Source organism: the organism of the source record quoted next, unplaced genomic scaffold (assembly GCF_019419815.1).
Source record: "Pyrus x bretschneideri cultivar Hongxiangsu unplaced genomic scaffold, Pyrus_bretschneideri_v1 Contig39, whole genome shotgun sequence".
NCBI classification, from domain to species: Eukaryota; Viridiplantae; Streptophyta; class Magnoliopsida; order Rosales; family Rosaceae; genus Pyrus; species Pyrus x bretschneideri.
This window is the reverse complement of record NW_025999712.1, coordinates 3,888,734-3,905,959: the sequence shown is the minus strand read 5'-3', so window position 1 is coordinate 3,905,959 and position 17,226 is coordinate 3,888,734. Positions and strand designations below refer to the sequence as shown.

Here is a 17,226-nt window from a genome sequence, read left to right as displayed (position 1 = left end):
AAAAGCTGAAAACGTAAAGCAGCGAAAATGAGCTTAGTACTGGTTTGGTACTGATGTGCTTTTATAAAAAGTGGGTATAAAAAAAAGCTGAGCTCAAAAAGGTGTTTGGTAAACACTTAAAAACAGCTTATTTTCACAGTTTTAGGTGAAAAAAAGCTGAAAACGTGAAGCAACAAAAATGAGCTTATTCTCACAGCACAGCAGAAGCAGTTTTTTTTTTTTCAAAGCACAACAATACCAAACTAACCTTAAGGCTAAGTCGAGCCAACCATAACCCAAAAAATAGGTATGATCTTGGGCAAATTCATTAGGTTTCTACCCTTATTACAAGCCTATTTAGTAACATCACATCACATCACATGTCAAAGTTCTAGCCAGTCACACCCAAAAGAATTTCTAATTTGAATAAATGGATTGTTAACCAGGGCATTTAATCTCTATTAATTTTAATAATTCTGATAGATGCCTAGGATTGATCCACGTGCACGGTGGATCTCAACGACTTTAACCTTCAACTCCACTATAAATAGCAGTTGAGACCCTCACAATAAAACCCATCCCAGGCTTTGAGTGAATTCAATTCCCAACAATACAACTTCTTCTCCTTGTTCTTTTAGTAGTCTTGCTAACTTTTGAAAAAAATGTCTTGCAATTGTAGCTGTGGTAGCGACTGCAAGTGCGGCAGTGGCTGCAAGTAATTCTTCCATTCCAATAGCCATTTATGCTATCATGATTCTCCATAACATCTAATTATATTCTTAATTAGGAGTTAATTACTTTGTTCATTGTTTCCTAAAAATATTGATTTCTCTTTGTATATATGTGTAGATGTGGCATGTACCCTGACTTGAGTTACTCAGAGACCACTTCCACTGAGACTATCATTGCTGGGGTTGCACCAGCGAAGATGTAAGCTTATATAAACTCTTAAGATCTCTGTTTCGCGAGTAGCACTATGATCTATTAGTATTTCTGCTCACTTGTATGCGAGAGACCTTTAAGTACGATTTATAAGAATATTGTGTAACTTAGCCTAACTTCCAATATTGGTGTATCAAAAAATCTTGTTTTAATTTCATGAAATACTTTGCAGGTTCTACGAGGGGCCTGAGATGAACTATGGAGCAGAGAACGACTGCAAGTGTGGCTCAAACTGCAGCTGCACCTCATGCGGGTGCCACAAATGATCGAAGCAAGCCGAAGTCAAGACTCAAAGAAAAAGCTGTGATGGTCTCCATAAATAAGAAAAGAGTGTAAGAGTTGGAATATTGTAAAATAAGATTGTTCATGGGATTTGGAAACCCATGAATCTCCTAGTAAGCTAGCAAGGATTTGGGATTTGCTTTGTGGCTTGTGTCTACCTTTGTATCCTTCTTCTTCATATTTCCGTGTTTGTTCTACTTTCTGGTGATTTCAGTTTGATGGGTGTTTCGTTTGGGTTTGAAAATGGTTGATAAGATTGCAGTAGGATGAATGAGGAAAATGACCGTTTATCTCTTTATACACGTTCTTATTTATTTTGGGTATTTACATCGAATAAAACAAAATAAAAATCAAGTGATAAAAATAAATAATATAATACAAATTAAAGAAGCCAAATAATGGGAATAAAAAACATTTCCCTATCAACAATTAAAGCTCCTTTAAGTTGACCTTTGATCTGTTAATTGATAAGCCACTAATACTATTAGGCAGTGTGCATGACGGAGGCAGATTGTCTGCCCTCCTAATATGGTGTCTTCCTTATGCTCACTTATTTTGTGCGGTCACGGTTAAACTAAGTGAATATAAAAATATTGACGTGGCTTAACCTTGACCGCATAGAATATGAAGGCATGGGGAGGGCACCATATTAAGTTTTATATTGACGTGGCTTAACCGTGATCGCACAAAATAGGAGGACATTGAGAGAGCACCATATTAGGAGAGCAGACAATCTGCCTCTATGCATGACCGTAGTATGGTCATGTTCCTATCTTCTTACTTTTCCCTGATGTGATCAGAATTGGATTCACAAAATATTTTACCATTTAATTGATTAATTCGAATTAATTCAACTCATATAATTGATTAATTCAACTCATTTAATTGATTAATTCAATTCATATAACTGACTAATTAGAAGCTTGAATTCTTTCTTTGTATAATTTTATACTTTATAACTATTATTATATTTTATGCAAGTGGCCATCCACCACAGTAGTGGAGATGTGTGTTGCCCTTGCACCACCGTAAGGGTTCGAACCCCGTCGACTCTCTAATTTAACATCTAATGTAATAAATCTATTGTTTAATCAAAACAAAAAAATAACTATTATTTTTTTATAATATTAGAAGACTTCGAACCTTGAACTTAATTAGGCTAACCTAGTGGCTAAAATTATAACTACGTTTTGGACTATCTTACAATCAAGTTTCGTAGGCAATCTCAAGATTTGTTTAAGAGAGTAATTATTTAAATGGGTAGCAGGTGTAAAACAACAGAGACACCGTCTAGTAGTACCAATTGTAAAAACATTTTGGTGACAACCAAAACACTAGAAGGATCGATCTGTCTATTTAGGCATCCCCTTGCTAGCTATCAACAACTATAGTGATATCAAGTGTGTGATCCACAAACATGTTGAGATGGAAATGACAAAGGGCCTATTAGGGATGTATTTATTCACTTGGAAAATCCACCATTTGGCTAAAACTCTTGTATTGAATCCATTTTTATCATCACTTGAGATAAAGTTCTAACTTTGACATCGAAAATGAAGAGTGATCGGCCGGCAACCAAAGCCAGAACTTAAAAAAGGGGACGTATGCTACTTTTGCAAGTGATGTAAGGGAGATAAAAGATACTTGGGCCAAACCAAAGTGGAAAGAAAACACGCACCGGCGAATGGCATCAGAACCCTTACATCCTTGGGCTTTAATGGGCTTTGGCTCATCTCTCTTCTTGATCCATTTTATTGTGGTCAATACTTGCATATGGGTTTATCTTAAATTTAATAGTTTCTTTAGGTTGTTTTAGGATTTGGATCCTCTTCTGAGCTCAAGAAGACGATCCTTCTGACCAAGCAGTGTGAGCCCTTGAATTTTCATTCAACGGCTATAATTAATATAACTTTAAAGGGATCCCCTGTTTGTAGTCGTTGGATAAAAATCCAACAGCCCACACTGCTTGGTCAAGAGGATCCTATCCTTGGGCTCAGGAGATGATCCAAATTTGTTGTTTTATACTCCACAATTTGTTAAACAGGCCTGATATAAAATTTTAATAGTGAATGACTTGTATGCAGTTTTTAAAATATCGATTTGCGTAAAAATATTAATATACAAATTTGGGAAAATATTGACAGATAGAATATCGATATTGATATCGGTTAATTTTGATGGAAATTCAAAAATTTAGGGAATGTCAAACAGTGATTTGGACGAAATATAAAAGTTTCTTCGATATTTAAACGATATGTAGGAAATATCGACAAAATATGTCGATTTTAGCCTAAACTTAAAGAGTTTCTCCGGTATGAGGTGAAGTTTAGACTTCACCATCTTTTGATATATTTTTAGATATTTTCACATAAATATCCACGATATCGAAGAAATTTTAAAGACTGTTTTGATTATATGTTATATTTATAATGCAAATGACTATTTAGGCCCTAATTTTTTTTTTTCTCCTTCATTTTGCACCAATTTTAACGATGTCATATTATGGGTCAAACTGTATACCACGACAAGTTTTTCGGTAGCCATCAACCGAAAACATAAATATATTTCGGCGGAGATGTACCAAAAATATGTCTATAGTTTCAATAGTCCTTACTAAAAATACAAAATATATGTCACGTCTAGATATTTGGCTGAACTCTACTGCCGTATATCTATAGTTTCAGTCCATAACAACTAAACATTTGAAATTAATTTAGTAATTTTTATTGAAAATACAAGGTATATGTAATCATTGTATGTCAACATGTTACAATATTGCAGAGTACAACTGCTGATGGTTCAAATTTTTAGTTGATTCCCACTAAACGGTGTTATGTCAAGAGTGTTGGTGTGAAAGTTTGACTATGTAAAGCAAGTGTCTTGCCACTTAGTACTACATTTTAGTGATATTTTTCTTCATTTGTAAGTCATAGGTTTTATGTTTGATTATCGCCAAAGGCGAATTTGAACCACATTATTGCTAGTTCAGTGTGAGGCTAAGTCTACCAGCCTTTCCCTTTAATGTAAATAATTTCATTTTTTAAAAAAAAAGTCGAGTGTCTTAATGTCACATCCCGACCCGGGGCAGATTACTTCCCGGGCCCGCTTCCACTACCGTAGCACGATATTGTCCGCTTTGGGCTTACCATTCCCTCACGGTTTTGTTTTTGGGAACTCACGAGCAACTTCCCAGTGGGTCACCTATCATGGGATTGCTCAAGCCCCCTTCTCGCTTAACTTCGGAGTTCCTACGGAACCCGAAGCCAGTGAGCTCCCAAAAGGCCTCGTGCTAGGTAGGGATAGGAATATACATTTAAGGATCACCCTTGGGCGATGTGGGATGTCACAATCCACCCCCCTTAGGGGCCCGACGTCCTCGTCGGCACACCACGACCAGGGTTAGGCTCTGATACCAAATGTCACATCCCGACCCGGGGCGGATTACTTCCCGGGCCCGCTTCCACTACCGTAGCACGATATTGTCCGCTTTGGGCTTACCATTCCCTCACGGTTTTGTTTTTGGGAACTCACGAGCAACTTCCCAGTGGGTCACCCATCATGGGATTGCTCAAGCCCCCTTCTCGCTTAACTTCGGAGTTCCTACGGAACCCGAAGCCAGTGAGCTCCCAAAAGGCCTCGTGCTAGGTAGGGATAGGAATATACATTTAAGGATCACCCCTGGGCGATGTGGGATGTCACACTTAAGATAATTCCTTAATTTAAAAGTAAATGTGAATCGTTTTTATTATGTGATTAAATGAAGAGTGGTCAATAAATTTTAAGATGCCAATAATTTTCTATAGTTTTTTTTTTTCTTCTCAATTTAGGAAGGTAGATTCTAACTATGACCTTTTCTAGCATTATGAAAAGAATTTCTGCTAAGTTAACAAATTTGTAGTTAGTAGCATTGGAGATGTTTTAAGAGCATCTTCAGTGGTGCCCTAACATTGTCCCTACCACCGCATAGTGTTAAGTTTAAAAACTTGGTGGCTTCTAATTGGGCCGAGGTCTAGTCCTTATGGTAGAGAGACTGATGAGAGCTCCAAAAATTTTCCACAATTAAGGACTATGTAGGGACTAAAAGGGGTGGGACCAAGATTGCTTTTTGAGTGGGAATGGTCCCCACAATGTGGAGTTACACGACCCGTGGCTCATACACGCGCAAACAACTCACAATCTCCAGACAACTACTAACACAGCATTAGGCGCGAGTCCTGCAATTATTATTTTTTTGTTTTAAGCCAACAATACATATAACTACACTATTTAGATCAACGATTGTTTTGCTAACAATGGTTTTCTTGATCTTTTAGTCCCTAAGTTTAAGATTCATACTATAAGGACCCTCCCTTGGAGTTAATATTAATTATTACAGGAACCGGATATTCCTTTGAAGCCCTTAAAAGAGTTCTCAAGAGTCGAGTGGTAGTGGAGATCCCAAAATAAAGTCCTATCAGAGATACTCTAAAAAGAAATTTTATTTGAATCCATATAATTTTTTTCTACACCTAACTTAAACTTTAAATGTGAATTTTCTTTCTTATCCTATTGCATTATTAGCATCAAGTACACAATAAGATCAACAATAAAACTAAAATTTATCAATAAACCCACATGCAATAATTAAGCCCTAGTTTCACGCAATGTTTATCCTATGTTCATCCCGGCTAAAATCCTAAGAGCTTTTATAGAGAAAACAAGCTTTTATTTTTAAATTTTTTTTAATCAATGGATGGTGATTTTGAAGTTTTAAATCCTTCAACTTAGGTATGAATTGATTTATGCAACTTTTTTTCGTTTGATTTCAATTTTTTTGGAGTTGAGAAGATCGATTTTAAGTTTCAATTCACAACCATCAACGCTGAAAGTTTTTTTTTTGTTTTTTTGGTCAAATGCTGAAAGTTGAAAAGATGCGTTATTGTGTTTCATAGTGTAAATGGTGGCGAAGCCATTTGGTTTCCTCGAATCCACTCCATTAGCGTGGTTGAAAATCTAGGGCTAACCTAAAGAAATATGGGTTTGCTAGAACTTGCGAAAGTAAATGAGCATGTTGTTTGCTACCACTTACCTTAGATCATGGAATAATTGAAAATTGGCTGACTAGGAGGCAGCAGGTACCACAACAAAGAGACATCAAAATACAAACAAATTAGCTAGCAACAATAGCCATGGGAGCCATAGTGATGTACGCTGCAGCTCGAGCAATGGGGCACATCATCTTAAGAAATTCTATTAATTTCTACACAGAATAATGTTGTACTACATCAATTACGACGTAATACTGTATTACATTAACGAAAGCAGGCCATACGATTTTATGCTTATGGAATTTGATTAAATAGATATTAGTTCATTAATAAAAATTATTCAATTGGAATTTTATTTTCTAAATGGGTGTAAAAAAAAATTTACATGTTGAATTGAGTTTGCGACGGTAGGCTAGGTAGTAAACTTGGGTTTAAAGAAATATTAGTATTTTAGTTAAAAATAATATGGGTGTGGAGAGTAAGTTGGTTGTAAAAAGAGGTTATAAGGGTTCAAATAAAATTTCCCTACTTTACTAACTAATTAGAAGTTAATTTTCAGAAATTATAAATATTTTATTTTCACGATTGTGTTAATAAGGGTCTCATTCACTATCTTTTGCATAAGCCCAATGACAACTCTACATAAAATGTGTAGTACAGATAATCTTTTTCTTTCCTCAAATGCAGTACAAGAATATTTGTCGATCGTACTTGGTTTACAATATACATGATGTTTATTTCCGTAATTAAAAAAAAAAAAATTCTATGCAAAATAATACCAATAACTGTAAGAAATCTAAACATAAAGTAATGTAATTTATAACCTATGCAAAGGTTTTCCCTTATCTCTAACCAGCAAGCACTCCATATTTCAGAGTGTGCAGAAATCTTTTTAGTGTCATATTTACACCGTTATGTTAGTATTAATCATCTGTATGTTATAATATTAGTAAGAAAGAATTGATATCTCATTTATTGTAAACTCTAAACTCTCATACTTTCAATTTTTTCTATTTATACAAACGATATATTTACAATAAGAAGTGGAGATATAAATTAGTTTTTAACTTGATATCCACAAAATTTCAACCTAGATCTCACTTAGAAGAAAAATACCACTAAATTGTAGTTTTAAGTGGCATATTCCAAAATTTTAATGAATTAAGTTTTACCATGATAGTACAAGTTCTAAAATCATTTTTTTTTTATCAGTACAAGATAATGCTTGATGATGTATCTAATTTTCAGCCACGGTGGATCTTCACCACTTCATCTTGAACTGCAGTATAAATACCAGTGAAGGCCCTCACCAGAGAACCCATCTTTGGTGGAGTGAAATTCAGCTACCAGCATTAGATTAATCTTCTCTTATCACTCGCCAATTTTTCCCAAAAAAATGTCTGGTTGCGATAATCCGAACTGTAGCTGTGGCTCCAACTGCTCCTGTGGCAAAGGCTGCAAGTAATTTACTGTTCTATATTCTTACCAATGATTATAAATACATCAATTTTGTGGCCTTAAATTCCTTCTTTTATACATGAATGAATTTCTTTTATGTTTTTCTTAATATATTTTTTCTGTTATGTGTACATATTTAGCTGTGCGTACCCTGATTTGGGTTACTTAGAGACTGCTTCTACTGAGACCATCATTACTGGGGTTGCACCAGTGAAGATGTAAGTTTTCGTGACTTCTTCAAAAATCTGTTTTTGCATGATATATATGCTGGAAATATAATTGGTTAATTAGTTTGAAAATGGAATATTATTGCAGGTTCTATGAGGGGTCTGAGAGGAACTATGGAGCAGAGAATGGCTGCAAATACGGAGCAAACTGCCGCTACAGTTCATGCGGCTGGCAAAAATGATCAAAAGCCGCCATGCATGGGGTCTCTATAAATAAGAAAAGACTGTAAAAGCTGAAGTGTTAGGTTATTGTAAAATAATAAGATTGCCATTTGATCTGCAAATCCATGATCTTCTAGCTAGGGAGAGCTAGCTAGCTAGGGTTTCTGATTTGCTTTGTGGCTTGTGAGTTGTGGCTGCCTTTGTATGTTACAATCCTTCTTAAATATATGTGTGTGTTGTTGTGCTTTCTTTTAGATTGGAATTGGATGCATGTTTGAGTTTGGAATGAGAGATGGATTTCTACTGAATATGAACAATTAAAAAATGGTGTTAGTTGAACAAATTTGTCCATTTATTTATTAGGAAATTTGATTAGGTAACAAATACTTAATTTGGGTTGCGTATTGGTATCGGATGAACAACTGCTTAAATATACATCGGGCCCAACTCTATGCTGCACTCAGGATCAAAACCCTTTATTTTGAACAGCAGACAATCAAACGGTCTATAACCAAATCGGATACTTTTTTATCATTTGTTTTACAAGTGTAGTAGTCTTATTGGCTGATAACTAGATAAGGATATCGAATTAGAAGTTTGGTGGAGCCTTCAACCTCTTGATATTTGGATGGATTTTTTTTTTTAGAAATGAGCTCAATCTCTCACTTGTGAATAAGGTAAAGTTTTATAATTGGAACTGATCAATCTCTTAAATTTCATTTGAAAACCCCCTTGACAAAGATTTTTGGAATCGGTGATAATTTAATCATCCAATGTATCAAATAAACCAACAATAATGTAAGTACCAAATAACATACTCATGACGAACCACTGATTTATTATTGCTTTATTTGATACATTTGGATGACTAAACGATCACCGATTCAAATGATATTTTGTAGGGAAGATCTTCTAATAAATATTAAGAGATTGAACGGTTCCGATTATGAAATTTCAACGTCGAATATACATTATTTGTAAGTGGATGAATAAGCACATCCTCTTAAGGGGGAATATGTACAGTAATTATACTGAATTTTGAAGTTTGATGACATGTCAAATTTTATATATTTTATGTGATAGAAAATGAAACTTATGTAGAGTAATATGGATTTCTTGGTCTTAATAAAGTTTAAAATATGCAAATGAACCAAGAATATGGAATGAGAAATTTTATTTAAACCCATGTAATCTCTTTTTACATCCAACTTAAATTTTAAATATTAATTGTCTATTTTACCCTATTGCATAATTATTATTAAGTACAAAATGAAATTAATAATAAAACTCAAATTCATCAATAAACCCAAACACTATAATTAAACCCTACAATCACTCTTTGTTTATCCTACGTTCATTCCGGCTAAAACCCTAATAGCTCTTATAGAGAAAAACAAGTTTTATTTTTATTTTTTATTGATGGATGGTGATTTTGAAGTTTTGAATCCTCCAACCAAGGTATGACTCAATTTATGAATTTTTTGTTCGTTTGAATTCAATTTTTTAGATTTGGAAGATGAGTATTTTGGTTTTAATTTTTTTTTTTTTTAATCAATCCCGCATAGTTTGTTTATCTTTCTACAACAGCAAATTGTTGCAGTTACTTTCCCACTATCCATCTGCACCACAAAAAACTAAAAAGACTTGCAGATATTGCAAGGACCATGGATTATGTTTGCTTCTTCTGTTTTTATATTATATGTTTATTTTTCTTCTCTATCGGTGTCTGACTACACCCCAAAATCATCTGGCATCAATGTAGCTATTTCATAAAGTGCCACCTATCACTTTACTTTCAAGTAATTTATGTTCCTATATAGCAAAAGACATAACTTTACTCTTGGTAAAAGTATTGCAAGGACTTGGAGACTTGCAGACTTTGCAAGGACTTTAAAACATTAGTAAAACTAAGCCGAGAAAATAAAAGGAATTCTATGTCAGGCACATTTATGCTTGCATGCTTTTCCGCTCTTACAAATTATGGGTGTGACATCCACTAATATGACATTCTTAGTTGCTTTTATGTATATGGAGGTTGAGAAAGAAGACAATTACACTTGGGCTCTGACTAGATTAAAGACATTGCTTCATGACTATTATCTTCTTGGGGTTATTGCCACCGATCGAGATTTAGCACTCTTGAATTCTATTAAGTCTGTATTTCCTAGTGCGCAACATTTATTGTGTAGATGGCATATTAACAAAAAAAGTATTGTCAAAGTGCACAAAAAGTTTGAGTCAAACAAGCAATGGAATAAATTTAATAGAGAGTTCGAAACAGAAGAGGACTATCAACGTTCGTTGTAAGAAATGGAATCTAAGTTCAATAATTATGATCGTGCTCTTGAGTACATATGAAACAATTGGTTAATTCCATATAAGGATAAGTTCATAGGCACATGGATAGATAATTGTATGCATCTTGGTACTACAACCTCAAACAGGTATATTTCTCCTTACTTTTTCAGTTCTATATATAGTTTATGCTTACTCATGTATTGTTATAAACATGACAGAAAATGCACATGCAAAGTTGAAGCGACAACTTCGTTCCAGTCAACTTAACTTTGAGACATCATGGGTACATATACACTCCTTGTTGGAGTTGCATCATACAGAGGTTAAAGCATCTTTTGAAAAAAGTCGATGTTTTGTTCAACACAAATTCAAGAAACCTGAGTTGCAACGACTAGTAGGTTTTGTTTCTACCTATGCCTTGAACTTAATCGTCTGTGAGTCCAAAAGGTAGTTTGGGTTTGCCTTGCATTTACATTATTATTGTTTAGCCTTTTAAACTATATTGTATTTCAAGGTAACTTAAATTATATTGTACTTCTTTTAATAACAGGTTGGCAAAAGAAAGAGTGATTGTTGTATCTTGTGGTTGCACCATTCACCAAACTCATAAATTGCCTTGTGCACGAGAGATTGCAGAGTATAGAAGGCTTGGTAAGCCAATCCCACTTGATGCTCTTCATCTGCATTGGAGAAAATTAGATTTTATCAATGTGCCAAATAGTAGTGAACAACTAGCTCCTCCGGAAAAGTCAAGTGTAGAAAGATTTAATGTGGTATGAAGAACAAGATGATGACAAGAAAAGAGAGCTTGAGATGAAAATTGAAGAGCTAATGAACCCAAATATGACTTCAATTAATTCTCCAAAAGAAAAGATTAAGATAATTCTACTCGGTGTCTCCCATCAGCATTTGAGATTACAGAGGCTGAACTTGCCCAATTTGGATTTGATTGCCAAACACCAGTTACTAGTACAATGGCGAGTGTTAACACTGTTCACAAAGAAAAAAAAAAAGCAAAAGGAGAATGTCATTGCAGCATAAAAAAAAGAAATGAAAAAAGAATGTCATTACCCTACCAAAAAAGAAACAAAAGATGAATCTTGCTACCATATCACCAATCGTGAATGCCGGGATTGTCTTTGATCAACTGAGTTGTGACATTCAAACACCAGAGACTAATATATTGCCACAACGTAAACAATTTAAGGTAGGTAAAAATTTGAGCATCTCTTGAAATACAATAAAGCTTTCATTCATTACTTTGAAGAAACTAACGTTCATTGTTTTTCATTATTTTTTTTATGTCATACTAGATTTATACACCTCCGGAATTTATTGATCCTTTGCCGACATGGATATATAGAGAAGAATTCCCTGAGGCTATCAGGACATATATTACTGGTCAAACTGATGTTAATCCTAATGGAAACTATGGATATAGAGTCATATCTATGGTGTTGGGAATCGATAATGGATGGTGTAAGGTACGAAGAGATTTACTACATCAACTACGTCAAATGCCTTCTCTTTTTCAGGAGTGTTTTGTAGAGAATGACAGGTATGCGGAGATTGAGCGAGCACTTGATTATTTTGAAGATGGTTTTACACCAGAGTATAGCTGATTGACCATGCCAAATATGGAGCATATTATTGCTACATGTTATAACGTGGTTTTGATACACTTGAGCATGACACAATGCATTATGTTTCTTCTATTCTCTCTAGAGTCATCATCTCAATCAAGTGATACTGCTGTTCTAAACATCTCCGCCTAGCGCCGCCTAGGTGCTAAGCGGTTAACCATCATCTCGATTAATGCCTAGGCGTTTGAAGATTAAGAAAGGACGTCTAGACCTGCTGAGGCGCCTACCTAGACCGCATAAGCACCCATCTAGCTCACTCATACCTGCCTAGGTACCGACTAGGTTGCGACTTACTAGTTGCGAATACTTAAATGAACACACATTATATGCTTGTTCCCTATATTTTCATTATGTCCAATACTTCATAGTACATATGTCATTTTATTTTGTAGTTTATGATGAAATTATATATATTTTAAGTATAAACAGACACTTATTTACACGATATAATAGATTTACTTAAATCCGTTTAGTCTGCCTAGGCGCTAGGTCTCAGCTTGCCGCCTGACTAGCGTCTAGCGTCTTTTAGAACCTTGAATGATACTGACCTACGTGAAGTTGCCATTGGTTATCTAACTGAAGATCATCATTTTATCAAGGTATAAGATATGTTTTTTCTTTTTACATATATATTTATTTTATCTTATTTGATAACTCTAAATTGATTGATGACTTTGTGTATTGTAGGTACATTTGTGTGAAGGTCACCCAATGTCACCAGTTTCTACCATGTGGCACAAAAAGAGTCAAACAAGCAGTGATATTAGAGTGAAAAACTTGTACTCAAAATACCAGGGGTGTGTGGTTCAATTTAAGTAACATTAAGGGCTAGAAAATGTAGTCACTAATGAAATTGCGGATCTTGAAGATGATTAAAACATTGAAGCATTTCTTGACACCCATGAACCTCAATTTGTGTATCAGTGCACGAACTTACCGCTCAGGACCCCACGAGAATGATTCTCGAGTGGAAGACAAAAATAAGCTTCAAGTATTTAACATGTACATTCTTAAAATTTCATATACTAAACTAGTATTTACGATTTCACACATTAATTATAATGCAGTTTGATTGCATGCATAGTTATCATAATCCATTTACAAGGAGATGTTATTGAAATTTCTCTACAATCTCTCTTCTCTCCTAGAAGAGATTAAGTATCCTTTCACTTGTAATATGGAAAATGATGATATTTTATTGCCAGTTTATAAGATTCGTAGGCGAACAATTATAATATGTATTATCGATTCAAACAAGCAATATATACTGCAAAATTTCGTTCACGAATATCGCATTGCTTACAATGTCATATGCTGTAGATCAAGTGACAAACGTACAATACAATACATCCACTTATTAGCATATATAAGGAATTACAATGAATTGTGATACACATCAAGTTTGTTTTAGTAGCAAAATATACGTATTTAGGTGTTTTATTTTAGAATGAACATACTATGTACGAATGAGTCAACAACTTCTTCCGCATATACTTTTAGTCAAAAGCAGCGTCATTGTGAGCTCAAAATACCAATGCACCAATATTAGTTCCAGCTTTACTAGCTAAACAACATCCAATGGCATCGAACGATTGAAGCTCCCACAAAAAGCTCTAGCTCGACTTGATTTCTTCTTCTTCATTCCTCCCTTGATGATCTCCTCCTCTAGTCCCATAGATTTTTTCCCAAATGAAATTGAGGCTTGGGTCAAGATATGTGCCATATTACTATTGTCTTTTGTTGCACCTCTATGAATAAGTATCCTAGTAATCCCAACGTAGATCAAAGAGTCAGCAATCTGCAGTGCAATCACACCTTTGTTAGTTCGAGCTTCAGCATCAAGTTCTTTCTTTACTCCGCATGTCTCGGCTCCGCTGCACAGTGCAACGCAATGTATCCATCCTCATCTTTGGCATCCATATCCACACCCTTTTCAAGCAATGTTCGAATGACTTCTATCTTCCCTTTGAAATAGGCTCTATGGAGAGCAGTCCACCCATGTAGAGTTGATTGCCGCACCTGTCTCAAGCAGCCTTACAACTATTCTTACATCTTCCTTCCTCGCCGCAATACACAAGCTATCACCAAACAATAATGTTTTCGAACAAACCCAATTTGATTACTAGTGCTCCATGCACTCCATGAAGCCTATAGAAAGATTCCTATGAAAAGGTATGGTAGCAGACACATATGCTCATGAAACAGAGACCACATAGAGAGAGATGGTGATACATGATTTTTGTCAACATTTATAGAAGTGTCAGTCTTGTTGTCAGCCATGGCTGGATTCACACCCCAATTCTCAGTGTCCATTTCTAGACGGCGCAAAGATAGAGTTAAAAATCAAATAGGTGTAAAAATAAATCCACATATTGAATTGGGTTTATGGGGGGTAGGTATATTAGGTAGTAAATTAGGGTTTAAAGAGATATTAATAGTTTAGTTAAAAATCAAATGGATGCAAAGAATAAGTATAGAAATATGTTACATGAGTTTAAATAAAATTTCCCACATGCAATTACTTGTGGGTTTTTCTTAATATTTGAGGGCCATAATTTAGCTGCGTTGAGCAGATTTTAGGGTGCATTTAGAAAGCCAGAAGCTCCCTTTTTGGTTGAACAGAGATATATAAATCCGTTTGGGCTTGGGAGCGAGGCCCAATTTCGAATTTTGGGCTTAAGTAAATGGGTTGGAAATTTTAGCATTTACCAGGCACCTGATGCATTTGCTTTCTGAATGGAAGTATGCAAACTCTGTACCTTGTGATACATCGCACTCTCGTTCAGGCAAATCGTCGAACAGTTCACGTCCCACAATTTTCTGCTCAGAAAATTTCGTTCGGCTTCAAATTTTTTCTCTGCACCCAAACACCAAATGATTTTCCCGAGAAAATCGTCGAGTCCGAACGAGCAGAACCGAGTCCCTGCTTATCTCACAGGATTGAGAAGCTGCCGAGTGGAGAACCAGTTGGGTCTGCCTTCCAGAGCTGGATGGGTGATGGCTTCCCCATTCATAGAGGTGAGGTCTTCCACGCCATTAACCGCCTCAGGAAGCTCAAGCAGAATAAACGCGCTCTTGAGGTCTCTCTCTCTCTCCCCTACGTTCATTTTTCTAATGGGTAGATTTATTTGGTATTGTTTAAATTGGGAGTCTTTTAGTTGCTGAGAAAATTGATGAAAAGAAGAAAGTGAACTTTTTTAGAAACATTTTGAGCTTTGTGTTTTATGTTTTAATGGATTCTCAACTGCGGGGAGGGGTATTCGAACTTGAGTGCACAAAGGAGCACACCCGCTCTGGCCAATGTATAAGAACCATCAGTCTCACTACCCTTTAAATTTTGAACCAATTTGGTAGAGTGGGGGGATGGATTTTACAACTAAAGCTATTGCTTTTGACAGGTAATGGAATGGGTGATCAGAGAAAGGCCCTACAGGCCAAAGGAGCTAGACTACTCTTACCTGCTGGAATTTACAACCAAGTTTCATGGGATATCTCAAGGCAAAGAACTCTTTACGCGCGTTCCAGCGGAGTTTCAAAACGATCTCCTTTACAACAATCTTGTGATTGCCTGCTTGGATAAGGGTGCAATAAGGCTTCCGCTCGAGTTGATGAAGAAAATGAGGGAATTGGGCCATCCCATCTCGCACTTGGTATTCAATCGGCTCATTGTTCTTCATTCCTCTTCAAGGCGTAAAAAGTTGATAGCGAAAATCCTCGCTCAAATGAGGGCCGATAAAGTTCCCCCACATGCCTCGACATTCAACATTCTCATGAAAATAGAAGCGAATGACTACAATATTGAGGGATTGATGAAGGTATACTCTGATATGAAGCGAGCAAATGTTGAGCCAAATGAAATATCTTACTGCATCATAGCTACTGCCCATGCAGTGGCAAGGTTGTATACGGCCGCTGAAGCGTATGTTGAAGCCTTGGAGAAGTCAGTTACGGGTAATAACTGGTCAACGTTAGATGTTCTAATTATGTTGTATGGGTATTTGGGGAAGGAGAAGCAATTGGAGAAAACTTGGGGCATAGTGAAGGAACTCCCCCATGTTAGGTCTAAAAGTTATGTGCTGGTAGTTGAAGCGTTTGGTAGAATCGGACAACTCAACCGAGCTGAAGAACTTTGGTTAGAGATGAAGTCGGTGAAAGGGATGAAAACCACTGAGCAGTTCAATTCCATGATATCTGTCTATTCCAAGCATGGCCTTATCGATAAAGCATCCAAGGTTTTCCGGGAGATAAAGACGGATGGGTGCCAACCAAATGCCATAACTTTCCGGCATCTTGCTCTGGGTTGCTTAAAAGCAGGATTGGTAGAGGAAGCTGTTAAGACTTTAGAGTTGGGGATGAGTTCGACGATGAGCAACGTGATAAGGAATTCTACCCCATGGTTGGAGACCACTCTTTCGATAGTCGAGGGTTTCGCCAAGAAGGGCGATGTAGGGAATGCTGAGAAGTTGTTTGACGAACTTGCAAAAGCCAAGTATGCAAGGCATACTTTTGTGTACAACACTTTGATTAAGGCTTATGTAAAAGCCAAAGTTTATGATTCAAACCTTTTGAAGAGGATGATTCTTGGTGGCGCAAGGCCGGATGCGGAAACCTATAGTCTGATGAAACTTGCCGAGCAGTTTCGAACCTGATTCCGCGATGTAACATAGTTGTAACTTGTAAGATTGTTTGATGCATTTATATTGATTCTTACACAATTTTGTAAATGGAAGATAATACGATGGACGGGGCATCGGTTGTTTTTTCTTCGGCCAATGCAACGAATTTACAGCAATCATTTCATTAGTAGGCATCTAACATACTGGCGGATGACGCTTTACTGCAGTAGCGGCAGTAAAGCAATCATGCCTACACATCATGGTACAAGTTTGATCCCTGCCGAATCCCTTCCCCCCCCCCTAACAACTATCTATATTTAACCAACTAATGGTATCCTTCGTCAGAAAAAAAAAAGCATCTAACATATTGCTCAAGAATGATAAAATTAGAAGATTCATAATCCATTGTATCAACCTTCAGTAGTTTAGATGAAGAACCCTTGAACATTCTTTATACAATGCTCTACGAATTCACGAGAAAGATGTATGATAGAGTTATAAAATTAATCATCACTTTAGGTACCATATTGAGATAAAAAAACTTGATGTATGTAATGTTAAAAATAAAAAAACTTCGGGGTAGTAAATTGAT

The 17,226-nt window shown here is 35.9% G+C and overlaps 3 protein-coding genes across 3 annotated transcripts; all 3 read left to right on the top strand.

The window, feature by feature from the left end:
- The first annotated feature begins 553 nt into the window (after positions 1-553).
- On the top strand, positions 554-1,501 carry LOC103944925 (metallothionein-like protein type 2). The gene is made up of 3 exons (XM_009355402.3): positions 554-694; positions 829-909; positions 1,094-1,501. Exons 1-3 carry the CDS (start codon positions 642-644, stop codon positions 1,185-1,187), a joined length of 228 nt encoding a protein of 75 aa, XP_009353677.1. The 5' UTR covers positions 554-641; the 3' UTR covers positions 1,188-1,501.
- Positions 1,502-7,527: 6,026 nt separating this feature from the next.
- On the top strand, positions 7,528-8,331 carry LOC103944922 (metallothionein-like protein 1). The gene is made up of 3 exons (XM_009355398.3): positions 7,528-7,691; positions 7,829-7,906; positions 8,004-8,331. Exons 1-3 carry the CDS (start codon positions 7,627-7,629, stop codon positions 8,095-8,097), a joined length of 237 nt encoding a protein of 78 aa, XP_009353673.1. The 5' UTR covers positions 7,528-7,626; the 3' UTR covers positions 8,098-8,331.
- A 6,210-nt stretch (positions 8,332-14,541) lies between these two features.
- On the top strand, positions 14,542-16,810 carry LOC103945029 (pentatricopeptide repeat-containing protein At1g07590, mitochondrial). Its single transcript, XM_009355533.2, has 2 exons — positions 14,542-15,098; positions 15,417-16,810. Exons 1-2 carry the CDS (start codon positions 14,763-14,765, stop codon positions 16,665-16,667), a joined length of 1,587 nt encoding a protein of 528 aa, XP_009353808.1. The 5' UTR covers positions 14,542-14,762; the 3' UTR covers positions 16,668-16,810.
- The last annotated feature ends 416 nt before the right edge of the window (positions 16,811-17,226 follow it).

Excerpts from the sequence above, each read along its gene's own strand:
- LOC103944925 (XM_009355402.3), top strand. The coding sequence starts at position 642 with ATGTCTTGCAATTGTAGCTGTGGTAGCGACTGCAAGTGCGGCAGTGGC. Across the intron at positions 695-828 it reads AAGTGCGGCAGTGGCTGCAA|ATGTGGCATGTACCCTGACT; the intron begins GTAATTCTTCCA and ends ATATATGTGTAG. Across the intron at positions 910-1,093 it reads GGGGTTGCACCAGCGAAGAT|GTTCTACGAGGGGCCTGAGA; the intron begins GTAAGCTTATAT and ends AATACTTTGCAG.
- LOC103945029 (XM_009355533.2), top strand. The coding sequence starts at position 14,763 with ATGCAAACTCTGTACCTTGTGATACATCGCACTCTCGTTCAGGCAAAT. Across the intron at positions 15,099-15,416 it reads AGAATAAACGCGCTCTTGAG|GTAATGGAATGGGTGATCAG; the intron begins GTCTCTCTCTCT and ends TGCTTTTGACAG.
- LOC103944922 (XM_009355398.3), top strand. The coding sequence starts at position 7,627 with ATGTCTGGTTGCGATAATCCGAACTGTAGCTGTGGCTCCAACTGCTCC. Across the intron at positions 7,692-7,828 it reads TCCTGTGGCAAAGGCTGCAA|CTGTGCGTACCCTGATTTGG; the intron begins GTAATTTACTGT and ends GTACATATTTAG. Across the intron at positions 7,907-8,003 it reads GGGGTTGCACCAGTGAAGAT|GTTCTATGAGGGGTCTGAGA; the intron begins GTAAGTTTTCGT and ends ATATTATTGCAG.